The sequence below is a fragment of the Chlorocebus sabaeus genome, chromosome 14 (genome assembly GCF_047675955.1).
Source record: "Chlorocebus sabaeus isolate Y175 chromosome 14, mChlSab1.0.hap1, whole genome shotgun sequence".
In the NCBI taxonomy this organism is placed as follows: domain Eukaryota; kingdom Metazoa; phylum Chordata; class Mammalia; order Primates; family Cercopithecidae; genus Chlorocebus; species Chlorocebus sabaeus.
In genome coordinates, this window is record NC_132917.1 from 85,141,826 (window position 1) to 85,165,404 (window position 23,579).

Sequence of the window (23,579 nt, forward strand, 5' to 3'; positions counted from 1 at the left end):
TTGCCATTTTAAAGACATATGGCCAACCAGTTCTTTTCTTTGAGAATGAAATTTTTATGTATGTGTGTGAAATGTGTCATAACATTTAGAAGAGTGTACAAAAGTGTGTATCCAGTAAAAACAAAATAAAACAAACGCCCACACATCCACTACTCATATTAAGAAATAGAACATCTCAGCCAGGCGCAGTAGCTCACGCCTGTAATCCCAGCACTTAGGGAGGCTGAGGCAGGTGGATCATCTGAGGTCGGGAGTTCGAGACCAGGCTGACCAACCTGGAGAAACCCCGTCTCTACTAAAAATACAAAATTAGCTGGGCACATGCCCGTAATCCCAGCTACTCAGGAAAGCTGAGGCAGTAGAATCATTTGAACCTGGGAGCCAGAGGTTGCGGTGAGTCGAGATGGCACCACTGCACTCCAGGCTGGGCAACAAGAGCGAAACTCAGTCTCAAAAACAAAGAAACAGAACATCTCATCCACATGTCCATAACCACTAACTGGATCTTCGTTTCGATAATCCTCTTCCCTTTCTGTGCAGGTTTACTCCCAGTATATCCATTTCTATCTGAGCCACGTATTGTTTGGTTACGAAACATGGAATAGCAAGCCTAGGCCTCACCATGTGAGGAAAGAGCAGTTTGCACTATCAGGGGGAAGCCCTTAGGAGAAAAGCTGAACAGAGTCTACCTTCAGCTTCCCTGAGTTTCCAAGAGTCTGAAGAAATCATTGGGCAAGGTCGCAAATGCACCTTGGAAACTCAGGACCCAACATATATGGAGCATTTAGCAGGATTATTGTATGGACCAGCTTGGATTTCCAGCAGAGGGGTAGTCAGAGGACTGCTCTTCACTTGGCCCACCTCCAGCTCCCAGGAATAGGTCAGAGTGGGACACTCTCATGGGGTGAAATGAGATCAACTGAACCTTTTTCCTTGAGGGGAGAGCAGGAGCTTCAACATCACTTGGGCAAGACCAGCCAAGTTCAGATAAGATGTGGGTACTGGACCCCAGGTACCATTGTGTCCTCAGGTTACAAAGAAAATGTATGATATTGTATGATTTTATGTACATATGTGTAATTAATTTTTGTTGTAGGTGCTAGTTGTGTTGTTGTTGTCATTGTTTTGAGACAGAGTCTCTTGTTGCCCAGGCTGGAGTGCAATGGCGTCATCTCACTGCCACCTCCCCCTCCCGGGTTCAAGCAATTCTCCTGCCTCAGCCTCCCAAGTAGCTGGGATTACAGGCACTGCCACCACGCCCGACTAATTTTTTGTATTTTTAGTAGAGACGGAGTTTCACCATGTTGACCAGGCTGGTTTTGAACTCCTGACCTCAAGTGTTCCACCCATCTCGGCCTCCCAAAGTGCTGGGGTTACAGGCATGAGCCACTGCACCCAGCTGCTAGTCGTGTTCTATAAAGTTTACATGAACACCAAGTTAGCAATTACTGAACCTCTGTTCCTAGAGGAAATTCAGGTTGAGGTTCCTCTGAGCCTCTGGTTATAACATTTTTATCGATGGATTAATAAATAACCTTGTTTTATGTGTATTTCTGCTAATATATATATTATATATTACATATAAAATACAGTACAATATATATAAAAATATATATATGTAGTTGATTCATTAACATTAAACTGAAGGCCAGCAACACTATAACTCATGCCTGATACATGTGTTTTCTCTGTAAGCCTCATGTCAACCTTGTGGTGGTGAGGAACACTAGGCAGCTTTTCAGCAATACACTTGGGAGCCATTTAAATTAGTGAAACCACCAAGAAACAGCACAAAAAGATGAAAACATGGGACTAAACAGACCATGAAAACGACACTTGTTTACAAAATGAGAGCTGAAACAAGAAGGCAGAGCATTGCTTTGTTGGACCTGAGCTGGAAACATGCATATCAAACCACTCAGCTTTCATGCTGTTGTGTGCCTGTTTCAGCCACTCACTGGAAAGACTGAAAGCACTGCAAGTATTGATGTGTACTTTTTTTTTTTTTGAGACAGGGTCTTGCTTTGTCTCCCAGGCTGAAGTACACTGGCTAAATCTCACCTCACTGCAGCTTCTGCCTCCCAGGCTCAGGCAGTCCTCCGCCAATCAGTCTCTCAAATAGCTGGCAATTTTTTGTAGATAGGAGGTCTCACTATATCACCTTGGTTGGTCTCAAACTCGGCTCAAGCAGTCTTCCCACCTTGGCCTCCCAAAGTACTGGGATTGTAAGTGTGAACCACCACGCCCAGTACTTTTGTATGTATATGTTATGGTTTGGCTCTGTATCCCCACCCAAATCTCATCTCAAATTGTAATCCCCGTATGTCATTGGAAGGTGATTGAATCATGGGGGCGGACTTCCCCCTTGCTGGTCTCGAGATAATGAGGTCTGGTTGTTTGAAAGTGTGTGGCACTTCCCCCTTCAAGCTCTATCTCTCTCCTGCTCCACCATTGTGAAGTGGGTGTCTGCTTCCCTTTCACCTTCTGCCATGATTGTAAGTTTCCTGAGGCCTCCCAGTCATGCATGCTTCCTGTTAAACCTGCAGAACTGTGAGTCAGTTAAACCTCTCCCCTTCATAAATTACCCAGTCTCGAGTAGTTCTTTATAGTAGTGTGAAAATGGACTAATATAGAAAATTGGTGCCAAGAAAGTGGGGCATTGCTGTACAGATGCCTTTTCAGTGGGGCATTGCTGTACAGGGGCCCTTTCAGCCTGGCAACTCCTATTCTCTGTTCTGGAAAGTTTTCTTGAATTACTCTGTTGATTATTTCCTCCCTTCCATTTTTCTTACTTTGAGGATATTGAAGCTTCTAGAGTAGGGTTCCAGTTTTCTTCTGTGTTCTAATTTCTGTCCTTTTCTGTCTTCCCCCCTCCTCTTCTTTCTTTTTTCTGTTTCTGGAAATGATTTACTTAATCCCTGTGTTTTCAATAAAATATGTGCTTTATTCTGTTTTCAATGATGTCTTGAGTTCCTAGGGGTCAGAGACCCTCTTTAATGAATAAACTTCTACTTTCCACTTGAAGTGCAGCATAATGTTGAAGAAGCAACTTAGAGATTTAACTGCTTCTTAAAGACCTTTTATCCATATTCTATCCTTCAGCAGTTCTTCACCCTAACCAGGGTTCCAGCAATGTTGCTGCCAGTCCCAGACGTTTTGTTGAATTTGCTTTGTAAATTGGTTTGTTTCTTAGCTTTCCCCTTTACCCATACGGGGATTCAGCTCTTTCCAGTCTCCTAATTCAGTTATCTAATTCTGCTTTTCAGCATCCAAAATTGTATTCGTCTTGTTTCTTTTATTCTCTTTATCCTTGTGAAATTGTCTTTTATTTCAATTTCATTACAAAATTTTAAGAGTTTCAGAAAGCAACAAAATGAGATCTTACTTTAAGACCGTTCTAGATCAGGTGCCGTGACTCACCCCTGTAATCCCAGCACTTTGGGAGGCTGAGGTGGGATCACTTTAGGCCAGGAGTTCAAGACTATACTGGGCAACGTAGTGAAACCCCATCTCTACTAAAAATACAAAAATTAGCTGGGTGTAGTGGTGCACCTGTAACCTCAGCTACTTGGGTGGCTGAGGCATGAGAATCGCTTGAACCAGGGAGGCAGAGGCTGCAGTGAGCCTAGGTCGCCTCACTGTACTCCACCCTGGGTGACAGAATGAGACTGTCTTCAATAAAAAAGACTGTTCTAGACATCATTTTCACAAAATTATGGCTCAGCCTCTTAAATGCCATTGTCCAGCGCACCACTGTCCAGTGCAGCAGCCATTAGCCACATGAACACTTGAAATGTGGCCAATGCAATTGAGGAACTGAATTTTTAGTTTTATTTAATTTTAGTAGGTTACATTTAAATAATGACATGTGCCTAGTGGCTACCATATTGGACAACATACTTCTAGTACCAGTGAAGTAAGAAGTTGGAATGTAATTTCTAGTCAATCTGTCTACCACAAGGAAGATTTTCTTTTCTGTTTCCTCCTTCTGATTTATGTATTCCTTTATATCAGTATGGAGTCGTGGATTCCGGTGCTATTCAGTGAGTTATAATCTATTACCTTTTTTTTTTTTTTGAGACGGAGTCTTACTCTATCATCAAGCTGGAGCACATTGGCATAATCTCAGCTCACTGCAACCTCCACCTCCCGGGTTCAAGCGGTTCTTCTCCCTCAGCCTCCTAAGTAGCTGGGACTACAGGTGCACACCACCACGCCCAGCTAATTTTTGTATTTTTAGTGGAGATGGAGTTTCACCATGTTGGCCAGGATGGTCTTGTGATCCGCCTACCTCGACTTCCCAAAGTGCTTGGATTACAGGCGTGAGCCACCGTATCCAGCCAGTCTGTTACTTTTATTATTTATCCTGATGCTCAAATTGTCCCAGGTTTGGCTGGTGAAACCCCTTTAAAGTTTCTTCTGTGTACTTTTGATATGTCCCCATCATTCTTCCTCAGACATTTCTAGATGATTCATTTAGAACTGGATATATTTACAGGCTCATGTGTTTGCCCTGCGCAGCCCATAGAATCCTTCATTTCTGTGAGGAGCCCTGGTTCCTCTTAGTGGAGGATGCTATTTAGACTTACTTGGTACTTGGTTGGTAAACTTCTTGTATCACTGCTTCTAGGCCCTGTCACCTGACAAGGCATTTTAATTGCTAATGCCTATTATTGGACAGTATAGATGTAAAACCATCATTGCAAAAAAGGAAAAACAAGTTACTAGAATTTAGGAGTTCAAAGTCTCACCTGCACATCTCTGCACAGTTGGTATTTGGCCTTCTGAGCAGGATGCAACTAGCTGGTGATAAGAGTGCCCGAAGATGCTAGTGTTGGAGCTCTGGATGGAAGAAGCCCTGCTGCTAGAAGGATGCTGACCTCTTCCCATTTTTTTCTCTCCCTGTGAAGCCTCTCATGGGCACAGTGTAAACCAGAAGCAAGCTGCTAAGGGATTCTGAATAAATGAGTCGGCACTTCCTAGACCATGGTTTCTCATCCTTGGCGTTGTAGACATTTTGGGCCAGGGGGCTGTCCTGTGCTTTGTAGGATGTTTAGTAATATTCCTAGCCTCTACAAAATTGATGCCAGTAACCCTCCCTGTCCCACTAATAGAACTGAGAGTGTCTCCATGCATTGCTAAGTGACCCCTAGGGGACAACATGGCACCTGGTTGAGACCCATTTCCTAGACCTAGCAGAGCAGGCTTGGAGCTGAGAAACGGTAGTACTAACCAACCATCAACCTACTTTACTTCAAATGTTCTTGAAATGTAGAGGAAGGGCAAAGGGATTATGTTTATGGGCCTTTGATGGTCCTGTAATGTAGAGAGATGATGCTTTTTCTTTTTTTCATTGACAAGGAAAGCAAAGATCAGGTAAGCAATCTCTTTATAGACAGGCAAGATTCAAATCCTGATAAAGTTGATACTTGTTTACATGCTCTTAAAGTGTGTTGTTGAATTTTCTGAGTTGGAGTTATTGCCATACTGTTTTTACATGAGTGAACTGTTTTTTGTGTGTTGCATTTCAGTCATTCTTGGTGCATTATTAACATGAATGCATTTTCTGGATGGTACCCTGCTAGGGTCATACTGTTCAGGCTCATGGCTAGACATTGTAAGTGGAGGAAAGAAGAAATGAACATTAAAGCCAGTGTTTAAAAACTTTTAAATTTTGGCTGGGCACAGTGGCTTACGCCTGTAATCCCCACTTTGGGAGGCTGAGGTGGGCGGATCACAAGGTCAGGAGATCGAGACCATTCTGGCTAACACAGTGAAACTAATTTTTTAGTCTCTACTAAAAAAATACAAAAAATTAGCCAGACGTGGTGGCAGGCGCCTGTAGTCCCAGCTACTCGGGAGGCTGAGGCAGGAGAATGGCATGAACCCTGGAGGCAGAGCTTGCAGTGAGCTGAGATCGCGCCACTGCACTCTAGCCTGGGCAACAGAGCGAGACTGTCTCAAACAAAAAAAAAAACTTTTACATTTTGTGTAATTATACTGTGTTTGTATAGCTTGGTTTATTTGAGATTCACTTCAAACTGTATAAGCACTATCCATTTTCCTCATTTTATCTTTATGCTTAGTCCCTTCTTTCTTTCTTTTCTATACAACCATATATCACTCTTAGACATCCTCTCTCAGAGAAAGTCTCCCAAAGATCAGCTTATCCTAACAAACTGTTTACCTTTCAGCTTGCATGTCTCATCACCTCAAACCAAACATGTCTAAAATCAGACTTGCATGCCTCCTAAACTAGACATAAACCACACCTCTTTTCCCCCAGGGCTAGGGTATTCTCTATACTTTGTATTAATTATTCCTACTCCTATCCAGAGTTTGATGTTTGTTGGAGGTCCCTTTATTTTAAAATCCCTGAAGAAACTGGTGCAGACATAAAGAAATGTAATTTAACAGTTGAAGGTAGGATTTTGGAGGACTTGCTAACATTTTAAATTGGTTAGCCTGTAAAACAGGGGAAAGTGACTTAATTCATGTCTGTGGTGAGTTTTTGAGACTGGATTTAGAATAACTGCTCTGTATGTAGAGCACATTAGAACAAAGGGACCTGAAGTTGTATTTCAGTGTCTTAGAGAGGACTTCAGGAACTGCTTGATATGAAGAGTTGTGTCAGGGTGAGTCTGTTGTACTTCCCCAACTAGAACAAGTCATCTTTCATCATTTTTATATATTTGGCTGTGTTTCTGTAGATCTCTATCCCTTAGTCTTCGTACTGTTTTAAATGCTTATTTACTTATCCTTATTCCCCATTTAGGCTCTAAGCACTAAGTGGGTATTACAAGTGCTCAAAAATTTTGGTTGTTAGAAATAGGAATGTTAAGTCAATGAGAAATGGTCTTAAAATACAGATCCAGGGCAGATCTTTTCCTACCTCAATACAAGGAGCTGTCATGTGCCTTACTTGACTGGGAATCTGTCACAAATACATATGCAGACATTTCTAGTTTGGATAACGTTAAAAAAAATTTAGCAAACAGTATGTTTTCTGCTCCCTCCTTATACATCTTGTGGTACATTAAGGATTTCCAGTTCTCCTTTCCCTCAAACAGTTGCAGAAAGTCAGTATAAGAGTGTTTAGGCCGGGTGCAGTGGCTCATGCTTATAATCCCAGCACTTTGGGAGGCCAAGGTGGACGGATCACGAGGCCAGGAGTTCCAGACCAGCCTGGCCAGCATGGTGAAACCCCGTCTCTACTAAAAATACAAAAATTAGCCAGGCATGGTGGCATGCGCTTGTAATCCCAGCTACTCAGGAGGCTGAACTAGGAGAATCACTTGACCCCTGGAGGCAGAAGTTGCAGTGAGCCGAGATCCCGCCACTGTACTCCAGCCTGGGCAACAGAGCAAGTGGGGTAGGGGAGGGGGGACATTAAATGTGTTTCCCCCCTTTCATTGTTTGAAATGACATTATTCTCTTACGTGTAGTGTGTCTTTTCAGGCCAGAGGTCACCTGTTGCTGTGCATACATTATTAACCAAGTATATGATGGGAAGGCTTTCTAAACAACTCTTAGACTCTGTTTTCAATGCCCAGTGGTACACAGTCTTTTGCATTGCCTGTTAGTTGTATCTGTAATTTTCAAAAAGTTGAGAAAACACTACATTAGAGTAAGAACTTAAAATAGTGACTTTAAGTAGAGCTTTGTTTGGTGATAAACCTCTGAAAATAAATATCTATAAGCACCTGCCTCAAGAGTAATTCCTCAATTTCAGGATTTCATTCCAGAGAAGTTAGGTAATTGGTAGAATCTTCTTAAAAAATAAGTCAAGGGAAAAACAATAAACAAGGCATGAAATATATATCTCCATATCGTAATAAATACAGTTCTGAAGGCATCTACTTCTGGTGAAAAAAAGATTATTATCAAAAGATATGCTTCAGTAGGCAACCCTTAATCACTGGTTTGCCACTTAATGACTCTGCCTTTGGAGCAAATTACTTAGTGCCTGTGTGCCTCCGTTTATCCATCTGTAAAAGAATCAACAGTTAAGTGACTAAGTCTTTAGCAGATTAAAAATCATCACCTTCCCTTAAAAGAGCTCTTTTTTGGGAAAAGTTGGAGCCTAAACCAAGCTCTCTCTGCCTTGCTCCCACAGACCTGTCTGCAGAATTTTCAAAACAGAGCAGTTTCTATCTAGTGTACATTGTTTAAAGCAACTAAACTGAATTGCAAATGTATATGGAAATACTGGGCGGTGTGTGTGCGTGTGTATTTAAAATAGAGATGAGGTCTCGCTATGTTGCCCAGGCTGGTCTCAAAATCCTGGGCTCGATTAGTCCTCCCGCCTCAGCCTCCCAAAGTGTTGAGCTACCTCACCTGGCGTTATTTTTGGTTTTTACATATAAACTTTTTATCACAAAACCATGGCTGACAGGATTCATTTCTTCAAAACCTGTTCCCCACTAACCACCTGTTAAAACTTGCAACCTAGTTCTCCTGGGCTGTTGTTGCCACCTGGTGGCTTACTCCTGGAGGTATTTGGTATAGCATTTTTATCTCCTTAATTTTTTTTTCTCCTATAGAAAACAAGTACTTGTTCAGGGCCTTCTTTTTCCCCCCTCTACTTTCATTATTCAGTAGTTCTTACATCACGAAGTCTGTTAGAGAGGTTGCAGTGAGCCAAGATAGCGCCACTGCACTCCAGCCTGGGCGACAGAGTGAGACTCCATCTCCGAAAAAAAAAAGTCTGTTATAGACACACATTAATCCCCTCCCCCTTTCCCTTCTCTCTTTTTGAGCTCTTATCTAATTACCCTAGGAAAACATCCCCTTCTTTTCATTTACTTCATTCATTCAATAGATATTATTGAATTCCCACATTGTCCCAGGCACTGTTTATCCACCTCCTCTTCCTTCATTTTATGAGTCAGAAAACAGCTCTAATCATGGCAGAGTATAATAGTAGATTGAGTAATATAGAAGCTTCTCTATTTCCAGATAAGAGGCTCTGAAAGGCTGTTCCTAAGCTCACTCATGAGCAAGTCCATTGTTGCTAAGTTTCTGTTTTCAAAACAGGGATGCATTTCTACGAACAAATGAAAGAGTGTAGATCAGTTCTTTAAAATCAGGCAAACCAATCAGTTATTCCAGAGAGGACCAAGTTCCTCTATACTGAAAACTTTTAGAAATGAATTAATCTTCCCTCTTTCACAAAGTTCATAAAGAACTCTTTAAATACAATATTTCACCCATTTTTCTATTCACTTTGTTGGGCAGATTTGAACCAGCTTTAAATCAGCTATAGCCACAAAAGAAGTTTTATCACTTTCCACCTACCTCATGACTTTGTGAAGATTGGCAAAGTAATATATGTAAGTCATTAGGTACATAATTAAAAGTGAAGGAACTTGCTATTAAACCACTAGAGGGAACTCTGTGTGGCAAGAATTTTTACTCACTGTTGTATCCTCAGCAAATATTTTTGTTCACTGCTGTATCTTGGCATATAATAGATAATAAATAATGAAAAGATGGGTGGATTCTCCTTGTTGTTACGTATCACAGAACTCACAGAATTCCACCTGGAAAAAAAAAAAGTAGAAAAGCCAATTTCCAGTAAGAAAGGGTTATTTTAAATGTTTTAAATACTGAATGAACATATAGTTCATTCAAGTAAGACTACTGTGTGAGGAGTACACATTGCAAAACCTACTTACTGAGCTTCTTGGTTCTCTTTCTTCTGGATCTTGTTTCTGGATCATGCCCTCCCCCTTTTTCATTTCTCTTTCTCTGCTGTGGAATCTCTTTAGCTATAGGTTTACTCTTCTTGAAGAGTCTGTTTGAACGGGTCTCAATACCCCATTTCTCCTCTTGAGTCTGTCCCTTAAACACAGGGCATAGGTTTTTAAAAATATGCATATATAGAGTTATATGTATGTTTAATAGACCTTTTTATTCTCTTCCTATTTCTAAAAATAACTAAGGAAAGCTCTTAAAAAACACACACACACCCAGACAAATCCTAGAGTTTCTTTTTGTTTTGGCAAGGGATGATTTGTATTTCCTCTGTGATTCTTAAGTAGAAGATGAAAAAACTCTCCACTCCTGACGTAGGCTCCCAGTTTATGAAGCATTATAAACTTTGTCTTAGATTTCCTTCCTCCAGCAGTTTCACATCTGGAAGTATCCTTTGACCGTTTTCTTTAAGCAAAATAATTCTGGTTACTTCTACTTTTCATTGAGTTACTTATACTATAGTTTGTCTTTTTTTTTTTTTTTTTTTTTTGAGACAGAGTCTTACTCTTTCACCCAGGCTGGAGCACACTGGCATAATTTTGGCTCACTGCAACCTCCACCTCCTGGGTTCAAGCAATTCTCCTGCCTCAGCCTCCCAAGTAACTGGGATTACAGGCACCCACCACTACACCCAGCTAATTTTTGTATCTTTAGTAGAGACGGGGTTTCACAGTGTTGGCCAGGCTGGTCTCGAACTCCTGACCTTAGGTGATCCTCCCACCTCAGCCTCCCAAAGTGCTGAGATTACAGGCATGAGCCACTGTGCCCAGCCTAGTTCATCTTTTTTACTTGGTTTTGTGTTCATCTGAGATCCTCTTCTAAGGATTGCACAATTTTTCAACTGCTTACATGCAGAGTCTCTTCTTGGAGATTGTCTGTCATTTAATAGTATTGTTCTTTGTGCAGTTCTCAGTGTCAAAACGATACAGCCTATATGATACATATACTTTTTTCAAAAAGTCACACTTGGAGAGATGCATGGGCCTTGAAGAGACAATACACAGACATTTCATAGAAGTAGAAAAGAGGCCTTCCGTCTGACCACCGCCCCCGCCCCCATCACATGGTAGCTAGAGGTCAAAATTGGCTGTCAATGGCAAGTGCTGTGTAATCCCAGGCCTTCAGATTCCAGATGAGGTGACTTCCTGTTGTATTCTTTTTTCCCTGTGTTTCTTGAAGGTAACTTGCCCTTTGTTGACCTTTTCTTTCCCATCAACTCTCTATTCCCTAGCTAAAAACTAATTTTATTAAAAAGTAAAAGGTATACCAACCTGAGATTTTTCTCCTTTAAAAAACTGTAAACGAATATTAGAAACTTTTTTCTTTTTTTTTTTTTAATAAGAAAGCAAAGACTACATATTATTTCAGTGGCTTTTTAAAAATGTGTTCCCAGGCAGTGCGCGGTGGCTCAAGCCTGTAATCCCAGCACTTTGGGAGGCCGAGACGGGTGGATCCCGAGGTCAGCGGATTGAGACCATCCCGGCTAACACGGTGAAACCCCGTCTCAACTAAAAAATACAAAAACAAAAAACAACAACAAAAAAAACAACTAGCTGGGCGAGGTGTCGGGCGCCTGTAGTCCCAGCTACTCCAGAGGCTGAGGCAGTAGAATGGCGTAAACCCAGGAGGCGGAGCTTGCAGTGAGCTGAGATCCGGCCACTGCACTCCAGCCTGGGCCACAGAGGGAGACTCAAAAAAAAAAAAAAGTGTTCCCACTAGAGGGCATCCTTTTCTCCTTAAAATTTTAGTTCATAGCTTTCGTTTGTTTTCCAGAACTTCTAAATATACAAAACAATGAGAAAAGATGAGGGATTACAAATATAACACCTTAACCTTATAATGTAGCTTGTCCAAGTTACTATTTTACAAACTACCATTTACAAACTTTGTGATTTTACAAATCACAAAGAAGTGATTTCTCAACTTCTTTATGACACAGTATGACTAAGCTAGATTTTTTTTTTTTTTTTTTTTTTTTTTTGGGGAGACGGAGTGCCGTTCTGTTACCAGGCTGGAGTGCAGTGGCACAATCTCAGCTCACTGCAACCTCTGCCTCCCGGGTTCAAGTGATTCTCTTTCCTCAGCCTCCCAAGTGCCTAGGATTACAGGCACGCACTACCAGTCCCGGCTAATTTTTGTATATTTAGTAGAGACGGGGTTTCGCCGGGTTGGCCAGGCTGGTCAGGAACTCCTGACCTCAGGTGATCTGCCCTCCTCGGCCTCCCAAAGCCCTGGGATTACAGGCGTGAGCCCCCGTGCCCAGCCGTGACTAAGCTAGATTATTCAGTGATGGGTTGCACATGTTACTATTTGGTTAACTCAGTTTTTGCAGAATATATGTAGTGTAAGGTAAATGAAACCTAAATGTTTTTTAATGTAATGGATATCACTGCTATCTAGACAACTAGTGGTTATTCAGCTTTGCCTCTCAAGGCATTATTTTACAATATTTGAACTCTTGTTTCTGTTATAATACTTTTCAGAACTTTGATTTGATTTTTTTTTTAAACGGAGTCTTACTCTGTCGCCCAGGCCAGAGTGCAGTGGTATGATCTTGGCTCACTGCAACCTCCACCTCCCAGCTAATTTTTGTATTTTTAGTAGAGATGGGGTTTCATCATGTTGACCAGGCTGGTCTCGAACTCCTGACCTCAGGTGATCCACCCGCCTCAGCCCCCCAAAGTTCTGGGATTACAGGCGTGAGCCACCACGTCCAGCCAGAACTTTGATTTTTTAATATCTTAAATACAGTGTACTGATACCTCATCAGAAGCAACTTCATTCTTCCTGTGAAGGAATTGATAGTTTTACATATGCCATGTATCTGTTCTGTTTCAGATTTCTCTGACTTCCCGATACCAGGTAGAATCACTATTGTTAACCAAGGGACTGCAGCAAAGAGCTAGCTTATTTCCTCCCATAGGAACCTTCGATTACCTGTAGTTGACAGTAGCGGAGCAGGTTTTGTTAGTCTGTGTCATAAAATGATACAAATTCTGACAGATATACTTAGGAGGTCCTCTGTATTGAGTGAGAGTCATTCTAAGGGGGACAATGGGCTACTATTGAGAAATTGAAAAAGTCTGTGCTTGTATACTTTTATTTAGAGACTTAGGTGGTATGAAATGTTCTATAAAATTAAATATTAACTTCAACAAGTTTATGACAACAGAAGGAATTAAAGGACAGAGCTTTCGTAAACAAAACAATGAGAAAGGATGATTGCAGACTATATGGAAAAACTGTATGTTATAAAACATTTTTACTTAGCGCAACTTCTTATTCATAGTATGCTAATCACCAAAAAACCCTCTGTAGCATGGCTGCCACAGAGATTATTATTTTTTTATTTTTTATTTTTTTTTGGAGACAGAGTCTGGCTCTGTCACCCAGGCTGGAGTGCAGTGGCCGGATCTCAGCTCACTGCAAGCTCTGCCTCCTGGGTTCACACCATTCTCCTGCCTCAGCCTCCCAGGTAGCTGGGACTACAGGCGCCCGCCACCTCGCCCGGCTAGTTTTTTGTATTTTTTTTTTTAGTAGAGACGGGGTTTCACCGTGTTAGCCAGGATGGTCTCGATCTCCTGACCTCATGATCCGCCCATCTCGGCCTCCCAAAGTGCTGGGATTACAGGCTTGAGCCACCGCGCCCGGCTGCCACAGAGATTATTAATAAAGTGAATCTTACGTTGTAAGACACCCTGCTGTAAACTTACCTAAAGTTTGACTTAAATATTTTATATATATGTATGATGTATCTGTATTTGAAATACTGATCTTGAATCATAAAAGGCCTTTCAGTATTTGAGAAGCTAAAAAATATATATTACAGAAATGATTTCATTGCAAATAGACAGTAAATTTAAACAAACAAACCCTGTTTCCTTTTTAAAGGCCTTACAGTTACAGAACTCTAGCTGGGTTTAAGTGAAGCCTGAGGCTACCACCCCCATCCCTTATGTGAACCATTTAGGTAGCTTTGAATTAAATCACAAGAGTAGAGTGAGCAAGGGATAAGTATCAGCATCTTTTTACTGAAAGATACAGTGTTTATCAATATCACCATGCACAGTTGCCTTAAGCTTTGTTCATCTATACTTGCCAGTAGGCATCCCCACCTCAGCAAGAGAAGGCAGGCCTACAGAATAATGTCAGGCTACACACCAAAAAGTTCAGAGCTGGGTTTATCTTCCTGGCACCTAAATTCACAGTACAATTGTTTGTCCATGTTATTATACCATCATACCATCATATTAAACTTTCATTTGTGAACCTAAATAGGTATCATAGGTATCCCCCCCCCATTCATTATTTTCAGTGTTGTGCTTAAAGCATCATCATGCATGAAAGCTATTTTGTTTTTGTTTGAGATAGGGTCTCACTCTGGCACCCAGGCTGGAGCTCAGTGGCACAATCTCCACTCACTGCAGCCTCAACCTCCTAGGCTCAAGTGATCCTCCTACCTCAGTCTGAGTAGTAGGGACTACAGGCGCTCACCACCACACCTGGCTAATTTTTGTATGTTTTTTGTAGAGGCGGGGTTTCTCTGTGTCTCCCAGGCTGGTCTCAAACTCCTGCACTCAAACAATCTGCCCGCCTTGGTTTCCCAAAGTGTTGGTATTGATTACAGGCCTGACCTGCTGCGCCTGGCCTGGAAGCTATTTTGAATAAGCAAATTTTTAAGTATTCCGTCTCTTTGCTCAAGTATCTTTTTTAGTAATACTTTCTTTGCCCACGCTGTCCTTCACTGGTTTATGTTTCTCCATAGCACTTACTTCCACCATGCTCTGCAACTTTTTTTCTTTTTTTGTAGTCAGGGTTTGCTCTGTCTGCAGGCTAGAGTGCAGTTGCATGATCATAACTCACAGCAGCCTCGACCTCCTGGGCTGAAGCAATTCTCCCACCTCAGCCTCCTGAGAAGCTGGGTCTACAGGCACATACCACCACACTTAGCCAACTTTTATTTTTATGCTTGTCTTAGTGCGTACTAAATGTTAGTTTCTTGGGGGCAGGGCTTTGTTTTGTTCATTGCTATATCCTCAGCATCTAAAACATATTACATATTAGATAATCAATATTTGTTGAATTTGCTGAAAAATTGCCACCATGATGCCATCATTTGGCTGTCACTGTAAGTTGATCAGGGAGTCTCACTGCAGCTTTTGAGATCAAGGATCTCGAAGGATATTTTGAAAACTAATTTAAAAGGTTGTGTATATTACTGAGATCAAATAGTATTCTAGGAAAGTACTAAAATAATCTCATAGCTCACGCCTGTAATCCCAGCACTTTGGAAGGCCAAGGTGGGCGGATCACGAGGTCAGGAGATCAAGAACATCCTGGCCAATGTGATGAAACCCTCTCTCTACTAAAAGTACAAAAATTAGCTGGGCGTGGTGGTGGGCGCCTTGTAGTTCCAGCTACTCGGGAGGCTGAGGCAGGAGAATGGCGTGAACCCAGGAGGTGGAGCTTGCAGTGAGCCAAGATCGTGCCGCCGCACTCCAGCTTGGGCGACAGAGCAAGACTCTGTCTCAAAAAAAAAAATCTTACTGCATCTGAATAAGTTAATATTACCACTTTAGAATTTAGGACTTTCATATCTTTTTTTCCTCATTTGATTCTCATAGCAAACTTCATAGATGAAGAAAGATTGAGCAGAGAACATTAAGTGATTTTTCTAAGTGGTTATTGTTAATGGCTAAGTAATAACAGGGAATTCCATTTTTTTTTGTTTCGTTTTTTTTGGTGGTGGTTTTTGTTTTTTTTTTAGAAAAAGTCTCGCTCTTGTGCCCCAGGCTGGAGTGCGATGGTGCGATCTCGGCTCACTGCAACCTCTGCCTCCCGGGTTCAAGCATTTCTCCTGCCTCAGCCTCCCGAGTAGCTGGGATGTGACTGCCACCACGCCCGGCTAGTTTTTGTATTTTTAGTAGAGATGGGGTTTCACTATGTTGGCCAGGCTGGTCTTGAACTCCTGACCTTGTGATCTGCCTGTCTCAGCCTCCCAAAGTGCTGGGATTACAGACATGAGCCACTGTGCCTGGCCTGATTTTTTTTTTTTTTTTTTTTTTGGTGTTTTTTGTTTTTTAATAAAAACATTCAACAAACATTAAGAATCTACAACCTAGGCCAGTCTCAGTGGCTCATGCCTGTAATCCTAATACTTTGGGAGGCTGACACAGGCAGATTGCTTGAGTCCAGGAGTTCGAGAACATCCTGACAAAAATTATGCGGGCATGGTGGCACACACCAGTAGTCTCAGCTACTCGGGAGGCTGAGGCAGGAGAAAGGCATGAACCCAGGAGGTCGAGGCTATAGTGAGCCGAGATTATGCAACTGCATTCCAGGCAGGGTGACAGTGAGACCTTGTCTCAAAAAAAAACCTACAGTCTGCCAAAACTATGTTAGTTTTCCAGTTTTCCACCTTGAACTGACAGCCCAAAGGTGGTTGTAAACAATTCCAGCTTTGCTTTATGTTTTTGTTTTTTGGTTTTTTGTTTGTTTGTTTGGAAGGAAGGAAAGAACTTTTAAAAATAAAATATTGGTTGGATATATGAGAATTTTCATAAAATAAATGCAAAGGAGAAGAATGGTACTACAGATCCTCTTGGCCAGATGTAAAAATGTTACATTTCAAGATCCCTAAAAGCTTCACACACTCATCTCCTCATCCCCTTAACCCCCAGAGGGAACCACTGACCAAAATTTTATCATTCCCTCATTTTCCTTTTATAGTTTTACTACATATTTGATTTCCTAAACTAGATACTGGTTTTCAACTTTATACTATATGTATTCTTTGAGACTTTCATTCATCTGAGACGATGTTCTTACCTGTTGCTTTGATTCATTCTTTTTCCAATTCATTCTGTGCATATTGAACTGTTGAGCTTTTGAATCTGAATAGTCTTTTTTTTTTTTTTTTTTTTGAGACGGAGTCTCGCACTTTTCGCTCAGGCTGGAGTGCAGTGGCGTGATCTCGGCTCACTGCAAGCTCTGCCTCCTGGGTTCATGCCCTCCTGCCTCAGCCTCCCGAGTAGCTGGGACTACAGGTGCCCGCCACCATGCCCAACTAATTTTTCTTTGTATTTTTAGTAGAAACGAGGTTTCACCATGTTAGCCAGGATGGTCTCCATCTCCTGACCTCATGATCCGCCCGCTCGGCCTCCCGAAGTGCTGGGATTGTAGGCATGAGCCACCACGCCCGGTCCCTGAATCGCCTTTTTAAAATTCAGTTACAAAAACTGCCGTCAACATTCTTCTACATTCTCTAGGTGCACACAGACAAAAGATTCCCCCTGGGAACGTATTTAAGAGTTAAATTACAGTATCATAGGAGGTATATGTATTTAACTTGACTAAAATATGAACAAATTTTTCAAAGTGGTTGTGCTGACGTACACTCCCACCAGCAGGGTATAAGCACTTCTGCTGCCCTTTATCTTCATTAACACTTGACATCATGAAACTTGTAGTTTCTTACCAGTTTGGTAAATGTAAAATGCTAGCTCACAGATGTTAATCATGCATTTCTTTGATGACTAATGAGACTGAGCGTCTTTTCATATGTTTACTGGCCATTTATGTTTGTTGTTCTTTGAGTGCCCTTTGACAGGTTTCTCCATTTTTCTATTGAGCGTTCATCATTTACTTACTGATATGTAAGAGTTCATAATGCATTCTGAATACCAAACTTTTGTCTGACATGTATGTTGTACATATCACCAGTTTCTGAGCCTTGTATTTTCAGTCAGTGGAGGCTGCTAAAAGATGAAGAAAAAGTCTTAACATAGTTATTTAAGAAATTGTTTTCTACTTTAGGCTGATAAAAATATTCTATATTGTCTTCTAGAGATATTTTTCATTGTTCTTTTGAATCTGTCTTTAAACCATGTGGAATTGATTTTTTGTGTGTATGGGATATCGGGAAGAGATCTAATTCTGTTTTCCCCACATGTAGATAATCACCTGTTCAGCGCTATTTATTGTCCACTCCCTTCTTTTCTCAGTGTTCTTTAGTGACCTTGCTGTCGTAAAACAGATTTCAACCTCTGCTTCTGGGCTTTCCATTCTATTCCATAGTCCAGTTTGTCTCTACGCTGGTGCCATTCCTTCTTCTTATAGTTATTATAGCTTTATAATTTGTTATTGTATTACTTATTATTTATTAGTGTAGCTCTCTCTCTATATATAAAACAAGTCCCTCTATCTCGTTTTTCTTGGGAGCATCTTGACTGTCCTTGGCCTTTTTTGTAACTTGTATCAGCGTTTGAGTCAGCTTACCATGTCCCACAAAAAAATTCTTTTTAAATTTTGGTTATAATTGTTTGAATCTACAAATCAGTTGACATTTTATTATGAACCTTCCAGTCCATGAAGTTGGTATCTGTATTTTTTAAAGTCCTTTAGTGTCTTTGAATACATTTTTACTCATTTGCTTCATAAAAGGCTGCCTATCTTTGGTTAGATTTATTCAGAGGCACTTTTTAAAAATGCTGTTGCAAATGGCATATTTTTTTATTACAGTAAAATATACATAGCATAAAATTTATTTTAAGCCCTTTTTGGTGTACAATTCAGTAGCATTAAGTATATTCACATTCTTGGAACCATCACCACTGTCCATCTCCAGAATTCTTCCATTATCCCAGACTTCAAAACTCCCTACCCGCTAAACTGTAATTCCCCATTCTCCCTTTCCTCCAGCTTCTGGTAGCTAGGGCTACAGGCACAGGCCACAATGCCCAGCTAATTTTTAAATTTTTTTGTAGACAGGATCTCTCTATGTTGCCCAGGCTGGTCTTGAACTCCTGGCCTCAAGCCATCCCTCTGAGGGCCTTGCCTTGCCAAAGTGCTTGAAATTACAGGTGTTAGGCACAACACTCAGTTATTTCTTTTAACAGGTTAAGAATTATTTGATATCCAGTGCTGATACGAACTCATGACTGATTCTGCTGCTCCTGCTAGTTCTTTCTGATGGTGCTTTGCTTTTTTGTATTTTATGATTTAAATTATGAACTTATTCCTTGGATGTTAATATATGCTAGATGCTTGCTGTCAATTCTAATTTAAGACCACTTAAAATTCTTGACCCAAGGTCTTTGGAACCATTTGATAGAATTTGGGCTATAAACCCATGAGGACTGCTTTGTGGTTATGGCTTTTTGTTGTTATTTTGTGCCCCCAGGGCAGGGGGCTTTCACTAGGGTAATTTTTGTAATCCCCTAGGGAGGATTTCTGGCCCACCCATGCATTGTGAGAGTATATTAGGATCTTGGTTTTATGAGGAATCTTCTGTTAATTATCCCACCTTCAGTAGGCCTTTGTCCTGTAATGCTATGGAACTTAAACTTAGATTTTTACCTGCTTTGGCAAATACCCTCATTGTGAAAAGCCCTCTTTAGTGCTTCCAGTCAGTCACCTCTTCATCTTGGTTTTTACTTTCTTGCTGGCTTATCAAGGCTTTTTTTTTTTTTTTTTTTGAGGTGGAGTCTCGCTCTGTTGCCCAGGCTGGAGTGCAGTGGCTTGGTCTCGGCTCACTGCAACCTCCACCTCCTGGGTTCAAGCGATTCTCCTCCCTCAGCCTCCAGAGTAGCTAGGATTACAGGTGTTTGCTACCAAGCCCAGCTAATTTTTCGTTTTTTTTTTTTTTTTTTTTTAGTAGAGACGGGGTTTCACCATGTTATCCAGGATGGTCTCCATCTCCTGACCTCGTGATCCGCCCACCTCGGCCTCCCAAAGTCCTGGGATTACAGGCCTGAGCCACCATGCCTGGCCTATATCAAGGCATTTTTTAAGGGGGGAAAAGGGTGATTACATTGTGTCAGTCATTTTACTTTATTTAATTTTAAGTGGTTTTTTGTTTGTTTTTAGTTTTGGTTTTGGTTTTGGTTTTTTTTTTTTTTTTTGGAGACAGTCTTGCTCTGTTGCCCAGGCTGGAGTGCAGTGGCGGGATCTCAGCTCACTGCAACCCCACCTACTGGGTTTAAGCAATTCTTGTGCCTCAGCCTCCCAAGTAGTTGGGATTACAGGCACCCGCCACCAAGCCCAGCTAATTTTTGCATTTTTAGTAGAGACGGGGTTTCAACATGTTGACCACGGCTGGTCTTGGAATTCTGACCCCAAGTGATCCACCCGCCTTGGCCTGCCAAAGTACTGGGATTACAGGCGTCAGCCACCGCGCCCAGCCTGTATCAGTCATTTTAAATTATTTTCATCTGGAGTATATAAATCAGAGTAATGAATCCAGCATATGGCTAAAAATTCCCATACCATTTTACTAAGTCATTTCTAGTCATTTTGGAAAGGATATGTGGGGTTAAATGAGCACCTGAAACATTCATAAAAATGAAATCAAGAGTGGTCTTTATAACTGGTAACGAAAGATATTTCTTTTTTTTATAGGTGTCAGCTGTGATGCATGTTTAAAAGGAAATTTTCGAGGTCGCAGATATAAGTGTTTAATTTGCTACGATTACGATCTTTGTGCATCTTGTTATGAAAGTGGTGCAACAACAACAAGGCATACAACTGACCACCCAATGCAGTGCATATTAACAAGGGTAGATTTTGGTAAGTAATTAAAAATTTAATGAATTACATCATTTAGAATTGTATGTACGTGTGAAGAAGTAAAGGCGAAGTGTTCTAAAACTCCCCAGCAGCATACCATGAGGCCCCAGATTCATTAAACATGAAATAAATCTTACCTTTTTTTTTTTTGGGAGATGGAGTCTCACTCTGTCACCCTGGCTAGAATACAGTGGCGCAACCTTGGCTCACTGCAACCTGCACCTCCCTGGTTCAAGCAATTCCCCTGCCTCAGCCACCCAAGTAGCTGGGATTACAGGCGCACACCACCACGCCTGGCTAATTTGTTTGTATTTTAGTAGAGACAGAGTTTCACCATGTTGAACAGACTGGTCTCGAACTTCTGGCCTTAGGCAGTCCACCCGCCTCAACCTCCCAAAGTGTTGGGATTACAGGCGTGAACCACCATGCCCGGCTTTTTTTTTTTTTTTTGAGATAGAGTCTTACCCTGTCGCCTAGGCTGGAGTGTAATGGCGCTACCTCAGCTCACTGCAACGTCCACCTCCCAGGTTCAAGCGATTCTCCTGCCTCAGCCTCCCGAGGAGCTGGGATTATAGGCATGCACCACCGTGCCCGGCTAATTTTTTGTATCTTTAATAGAGACGGGGTTTCACCATGTTAGCCATGCTGGTCTTGAACCCCTAACCTCATGATCCACCTGCCTCGGCCTCCAAAGTGCTAGGATTACAGGCATAAGCCACTGCACCCGGCCTTACTTTTATATACCAAGTAATTCTGTCAGTTCGTCTTAATCATAGTTTACTTGTTTAAAAAAACCATTCAGAAATACACACCACTGACAAGGTATGAAATAGAAGAGTGCTTCAGTAAAGAAGAAATGTGGTCTGTCTTTTGTTCTTGCTATTAACACACAAGTAATAGCTTTTTTTTTTTTTTTTTTTTAAAGTCAGAGTCTCACTTTGTCACCTAGGCTGAAATACAGTGGCCAGATCTCAGCTCACTGCAACATCTGCCTCCTGGGTTCAAGCAATTCTCGTGCCTCAGCCTCTTGAGTAGCTGAGACTACAGGTGTGTGCCACTGTGCCCAGCTAATTTTTTTGTATTTTTAGTAGAGGTGAAGTTTCACCATGTTGGCCAGGCTGGTCTTGAACTCCTGACCTCAAGTTATCCACCTGCCTTGGCCTCCCAAAGTGCTGGGATTATAGATGTGAGCCACCATGCCTGGCAGTAATAACTTTTGTAATGACCAGAAAGCAGATTGTTGGCTGGGTGTGGTGGCTCACACCTGTAATCCCAACACTTTGGGAGGCTTAGATGGGCAGATCACTTGAGTCCAGGAGTTTGAGACGAGCCTGGGCAATGTGGCGAAAACTGTCTCTGCACCCACCCCTCAAAAATACAATAAATTAGCTGGATGTAGTGGCACACATACATCTGTAGTCCTAGCTACATGGGAGGCTGAGATGGGAGGCTCACTTGAGCCCAGGTGGTCGAGGCTGCAGTGAACCCTGATTGTGCCACTACACTCCGGCCTGGGCAATAAAGCAAGATGCTATCTCAAAAAAAAAAAAAAAAAGATTGTTTCCACAGTTGATTAGAAGACATTGTAAGAAAATATATAAATGTTTCATGCTATAATTTTTTTTTATTTATTTATTTTTTGAGACAGAGTTTCACTCTTCTCGCCTAGGCTGGAGTGCAATGGCGCCATCTCGGCTTACTGCAACCTCCACCTCCTGGGTTCAAGCGATTCTCCTGCCTCAGCCTCCTAAGTAGCTGGGATTACAGGTGCCTGCCACCATGCCCAGAAAATTTTTGTATTTTTGGTAGAGACAGGGTTTCACCATGTTGGCCAGGCTGGTCTTGAACTCCCGATCTCAGGTGATCCACTTGCGGGCCTCCCAGGGTGCTGAGATAACAGACATGAGCCACCACACCTGGCTTCATACTATAATTTCTTACCTAGCCCCACACTTTTTGTCCTTTTTTTTTCAGCCATCCTAGTAGGTGTAAAGTAGTATCTCAGGTGGTTTTGATTTATATTTATCTGAAATATAAATTATGAGCATATTTTCTTGTGCTTATGGGCCATTTGTATATCTACTGTGAAGAAATATCTAGATCCTTTGCCCATTTTTTAATTGGATAATATGTCTTTGTTATTGAATTGTAATAGTTTTTTATTCCATAGATAAGTGTTTTTATCTGATAGATGATTTGCAAAAATGTTCTCCCATTCTGTGGGTTGTGTTTTCACTTTCTTGGTGGTGTGCTTTGAAGCACAAAAGTTCTAATTCTGATAATGTCCCATTTATGTATTTTTTCATTTGTTGTGCATTTGGTGCTGTATCTAGAAAATCACTGCCTAATTCAAAGTCACGAAGATTTAAACCTATGTGTTCTTCTAAGAGTTTTATAGTTTTAGCTCTTATATTTAGATATATGACCCATTTAGAATTAATTTTTATATATGGAATGAGGTAAAGCACCAACTTTATTCTTTTGCATGTGAATATTCAGTTGTCTCAATATCTTTTGTTGGAAAGACTATTCTTTATCCAATGCATTGTCTTGGCACTCTTGTTAAAGATAGGTTGACTGTAAATGAGGGTTTATTTCTAGACTCTCAGTCTATTCCCTATATGCTTGGTGTTTTTGTTTGTATTTTGACACAGAGTCTCACTCTGTCACTCAGGCTGGAGTGCAGTGGTGTGATCTTGGTTCACTGCATCCTCTGCTTCCCAGGCTCAGGCAATCCTCCACCCTCAGCCTTCCAAGTAATTGGGATCACAGGTGGAAGCCACCACGCCTAGCTGATTTTTTAATTTTTTGTGGAAATGGGGTTTCACCACATTGCCCAGGCTGGTATCAAACTCCTGAGCTCAACGTGATCTGCCTGCCTCAGCCTCCCAAAGTGCTGAGATTACAGGCGTGAGCCACTGTGCCAAGCCTATATGTCTGTCTTTATGCCAATACTACACCGTCTTGATTTCTGTAGCTTCGTAGTAAGCTTTGAAATCAAGAAGACTAAGTCTTCCACCTTTGTTCTTTTTCAAGATTATTTTGGGTATTTTGTGTCTCTTTCATTTCTGTATTTTAGATTCAGCTTGTCAGTTTCTGCAAAGAAGCCAACTAGGATTTTGAATGGAATTATGTCGAATCTGTAGATTAGTTTGGAGAGTACTGCCATCTTAATAATACTAAATCTGCTGATCCATGAACATGGGATATGTTTCCACTTATGTAGGTCTTTAATTTCTTTTGACACACTTTTGCAG

General features: G+C 41.3%; 1 protein-coding gene across 2 annotated transcripts in view; it reads left to right on the forward strand.

Moving 5' to 3' along the window:
- The window catches only part of KCMF1 (potassium channel modulatory factor 1), an 82,916-nt gene that overhangs the window by 34,570 nt on the left and 24,767 nt on the right, over positions 1–23,579 (forward strand). For both annotated transcript variants that reach the window (XM_038007173.2, XM_038007172.2), the window contains exon 2: positions 20,155–20,322. In XM_038007173.2, coding sequence (XP_037863101.1) covers positions 20,155–20,322 — 168 coding nt within the window. The remainder of the gene's footprint in view (positions 1–20,154; positions 20,323–23,579) is intronic.